The sequence below is a fragment of the Sinocyclocheilus anshuiensis genome, unplaced genomic scaffold, assembly GCF_001515605.1.
Source record: "Sinocyclocheilus anshuiensis isolate Anshui unplaced genomic scaffold, SAMN03320099.WGS_v1.1 scaffold1422, whole genome shotgun sequence".
Classification (NCBI taxonomy): domain Eukaryota; kingdom Metazoa; phylum Chordata; class Actinopteri; order Cypriniformes; family Cyprinidae; genus Sinocyclocheilus; species Sinocyclocheilus anshuiensis.
In genome coordinates, this window is record NW_015558633.1 from 179414 (window position 1) to 183748 (window position 4335).

Consider the following 4335-nt stretch of genomic DNA (forward strand, 5'->3'; position numbering starts at 1 on the left):
ATTCAGTCCATCCCTGCTGAATCCCTCCTGAAACCCTCCTCTGTTCCAGCCGTTATGGCTGAATGCATGTCATACGCACACATGCAAATGGTTCTCTGTCCTCTTCTAACACAAAGAGCTTTTGGGATGCTCTTGTCTCACGCTGCTGCGTGGGTTGGGTTGAGACCCACTCCGACCCCACTGAACTTCTACAACACACTCCCTCACTGTTATGACATCCTGCTATCATGTCATTGTATCTTCAGCAAGGATGCATTTCACATGCATTTCTTTACAATTTTGATGACTATTTTATTGACATGGTATTGCATTGATGAATAGCCTATAAATGTCTATTACATAATGTTGGATGAGATGATGAGATTAGGTATAGAGTAGGGATGCACGATATATCGGCCACCATATCGGTATCGGCCGATAAATGCTCATTTTTTCTGTTATCGGTATCGGCCCGATAAGAAAATTTGGCCGATATCTTAAAGCCGATAAATAATGCATTATTTCCTTCAGAGACACTTCAGATGCGCGCTGTTCGTTTGCAGCCTTTTGTGCAATTGTACGTTGTATTATTGTGTTTATTTGATGTATATCTGATTTATCTCATATAGAATGCGTTTGGTTAAGTTAAAAGAGCGCTTCAGTTTACCGGTGATCATCTTTAGCTCAGCGCACGCAGCTCAAACAGCAGTGCACAACATTAATAACTATGATTGGGAATGTCGTGTATATAACATTCTAATGAGAACATTATTATAATAAAACGTTGTGAATTCTTTGGGTTTAGTTCAAATCATTTAATTATTGTCCGTGCAGAGGCTATTCCGTTTTATTGATCTATGGCGCATTCATTTTGATTCTTTACACGTGTAATGATGTCCAGTGACTTGTTTGCATTATTTATGCATTATTTTATTTATTTGTGAGACTTTTTTATGACTAAATTTGGTAATGGGAGAGTAAAATTATTTTTAAAACGTACACCGTTCAAACTAGGCTGCTTATGTTGAAGTGTTTGGGATGTGGCTTTTAATGATGAGACCTTTTTTGTAATCAGGCTCTCAAAAAGTATATAAAAATGTGGATATAGATTTATCGGCCAACATATCGGTTATCGGCTTTCAAAAATAAAGAATTATCGGTTATCGGTATCGGCCAAAATTTTCATATCGGTGCGTCCCTAGTTTAGTATGTGCAATAAAACATATCATGGTTATTTAAAGGAGAAGAACCCCTTTTAAACGTGTGGCTCGAGTGGAGTTTATTCTGTTTATTCTGGTTTGTTTTGAACAGGATTGTGAATCGAGTCCGAGTCTGTTCACGCCGAATTAAACGCCGTTTCTCTGTGAAAGCAATAAACACCCACGTGTTTCTGAAAGATGAAAACATGAAGAACGCACACACACAGTCTCACACTCTGACAATTTATTCACATCATTTTCATACAAAATGCAGATGTCCAGGCTGCTTGAGCGTCCGGTTCCTGGTCCTCATCCTGAAACAGACACACAGCAGTGATTATCATCTACTGAGACGGAGCAGAGGCTGCTGGGATACGCTGGGTCCGCTCACCTGTCTCTCTCTCAGCCTCACTCCAGCTTCTTGGGGTTGTTCACGGCCACATAATGATAGAGGACCACCAGCAGAAAGAGCGAGACGCCCAGCATGTTAGCGAAGATGGCCAGCTGCACATCAGTCACCATCTCACTGCAAAACACCACAGACCAGCTCTCACTCAGAGCAAGCACCTTCTAGCGTCTGTAAGAGCACTCCACAACTGTGCAAAAAGGGGACTTTTATATATATATCCGTGACTCTGCAGCACAAAAGCAGTGTTAAGTCGCTGGGGTATATTTGTAGCAATAGCCAACAATACATTGTATGGGTCAAAATTATAGATTTTTCTTTTATGCCAAAAATCATTAGGATATTAAGTAAAGATCATGTTCCATGAAGATATTTAGTAAATTTCCTACCGTAAATATATCAAAACTTAATTTTTGATTAGTAATATGCATTGCTAAGAACTTCATTTGAACAACTTTAAAGATGATTTTCTCAATATTTAGATTTTTTTGCACCCTCAGATTCCAGATTTTAAAATAGTTGTATCTCAGCCAAATATTGTCCTATCCTAACAAACCATACATCAGTGGAAAGCGCATTTATTCAGCTTTCAGATGATGCATACATCTCAGTTTCAGGAAATTATGACTGGTTTTGTGCTCCAGGGTCACATATAGCGCTTTATACAATACTGGTTATAAATGTAACGTTATGTAATAATACCACAGTATTAGGTAAAGGACTTGAAAGTGATTAAAATACTCCTCCTCATCCTCGATGATGCTGTTGTAAGGCATTTAAAAGCACATCATAAAATCATAATCGCTAATAAACCTTTTTTTTTTTTGAGATCGAGAGTGTGATCAACTGTGATGCGACGACACGAGAATCTAATAATGAAGATCAATAGTGTAGTTCACTGAATTACTCACGCTTATCGTGTTGTTTTCGTGATGTTTGTGAGGAATTCTCGAGAAGCTCCTGCTGCGATGAGTTCCGGGATTGAGACACGTCACCTACATACGGGTCTCTGGACACGTCACGTCCGGAACAATTCACTGCCCGCTCACATTTACTTATTATTATTTATTTATTTATTACCGTTATTAATCTTGCTTTCGTATAAATCGTTTGTCTTTGATTTCACACTAAAAATGAAAAGAATTCTAAGTCTGAGCGGAAGTCGCGCTTCTCCTCCCGGCCGCTGGAGGCGCTGATGACGCGCGAGATCTGCGACAGCCGCGAGTTATTCAAACATTCAAACCGAAGCTTCGCTCAACAAAACATTCGCGAAAAACAGCTTAAATATATAAACACCGACCTTTTATCCATCAAGATACATATAACACATGTAAGTAACCTTTCCTTCTCATAAACTGTATATCTTATGTTAACCCTTACTGCTAATCGAGTGGCTTTGATCAAAACATTTTTGTTAAACTTTTAGTTTTTAAAAGAAATGAATTATTTTCTTCAGGAAGGAAAGTGACGCAAAGACTTATATTGTTAGAAACTATTTCTATTTTGGATAAGTGCTGTTCTTTTTAACTTTCTATTCATCAATAAATCCTGAAAAAGTATCACAGGTTCCAAAAAAATATGAAGCAGCAGTTTCCAACATTAATAATAAATCAGCATATTATACTGATTTCTGAAGATCATGTGACACTGAAGACTGGAGTAATGATGCTGAAAATACAGCTGCGCATCACAGGAATAAATTACAGTTTAACAGATATTCACATAGAAACCATTATTTTAAATTGCAATATTATTTCACAATTTTACTGTTTTTTTCTATATTTTTGATCAAATATATGCAGCCTTGATGAGCAGAAGAAACTTATTTAATAAACATTAAAAACTTACTGATCCCATATATAATAAAATATTATAAATAGTATATATACAGAGAGATGTTAAATATTTTATACATTTTATATATAAGTAGTACGTTATAGTATTTTTTTAAAGAGTTGTTGTTGTTGTTGTGTTAAATGCTTTTAGCATATTGGTCTTGTTTGGAAGTCTGTATGTTGTGAAGCGAGCTGGTGTTTGTTTCTGCAGGCGATGGGTGTCTCTGAGCTCTGGTCCGTCCTGGATCCGGTCCGGCAGTCTGTGCCGCTCTACAGTCTGTCAGGAAAGACCCTCGCCGTGGACCTCAGCCTGTGGGTCTGCGAGGCCCAGCACGTGCAGGGCATGATGGGAAGAGTCACCAAACCGCATCTCAGGTGAGTCTGGAAGCATGTCGGGCAGATCAGAGCCGTTTATTACAGAGTGGCTCAGGTGTGGATGCTGTGTGTCGCGCAGGAACCTGTTCTTCCGCGTGTCCTCGCTCACGCTGATGGGTGTGAAGCTGGTGTTTGTGATGGAGGGAGACGCGCCGAGCATCAAAGCCCAGACCATGAGCAAACGCAGCGAGATGAGATACGGCGGAGCCAAGGCCAAACCCACCGCTGCTAAAAACACCAGCAGAAGCCGATTCAAGGCCGTGCTGAGAGAGGTGAGCCTGCTTTCCTTCTCCACATGCTGTTAGAACCTCTGAACTGTCACCTAAGTTTACTTAATAATACTTCCTTACATTCATATAGCACTTTTCTGGGTACTCTAAGCGCTTTAATTGGAAGAAGGGAATCTCTTCGACCACCACCAGTGTGCAGCATCCACCATACTTCACAATATGGAGCACTAAACAGTCACAAGGGTCCATTTTTAATGAATAAATGCGCTTTCCATTGATGTATGGTTTGTTAGGATAGGACAATATTTGAA

General features: G+C 39.3%; 2 protein-coding genes across 3 annotated transcripts in view; one reads left to right on the plus strand and one right to left on the minus strand.

Annotated features, from left to right (window-relative positions):
- Positions 1-1407: 1407 nt before the first annotated feature.
- Positions 1408-2594, minus strand: ost4 (oligosaccharyltransferase complex subunit 4 (non-catalytic)). Of its 2 annotated transcripts, none has more exons than XM_016476869.1 (3): positions 2496-2594; positions 1575-1704; positions 1408-1495 (listed from the first exon to the last, which is right to left on the minus strand). In XM_016476869.1, the coding sequence occupies exon 2, from the start codon at positions 1698-1700 to the stop codon at positions 1587-1589; it is 114 nt and encodes a 37-aa protein (XP_016332355.1). In that variant the 5' UTR covers positions 1701-1704; positions 2496-2594; the 3' UTR covers positions 1408-1495; positions 1575-1586. The 2 variants fall into 2 exon arrangements, with proteins under 2 accessions (XP_016332355.1, XP_016332354.1); XM_016476868.1 differs by having other exon boundaries at positions 1408-1492; positions 1570-1704.
- Positions 2595-2764: 170 nt separating this feature from the next.
- gen1 (GEN1 Holliday junction 5' flap endonuclease) overlaps positions 2765-4335 on the plus strand; it is a 17736-nt gene continuing 16165 nt past the window's right edge. Inside the window, exons 1-3 of the mRNA XM_016476883.1 lie at positions 2765-2914; positions 3631-3794; positions 3874-4066. Of these exons, the coding sequence (XP_016332369.1) occupies positions 2780-2914; positions 3631-3794; positions 3874-4066 (492 nt within the window). The 5' untranslated portion in view covers positions 2765-2779. The remainder of the gene's footprint in view (positions 2915-3630; positions 3795-3873; positions 4067-4335) is intronic.

What these genes read in the sequence shown, in the direction of transcription:
- ost4 (XM_016476869.1), bottom strand. Translation starts at nt 1,700, where the DNA reads ATGGTGACTGATGTGCAGCTGGCCATCTTCGCTAACATGCTGGGCGTC.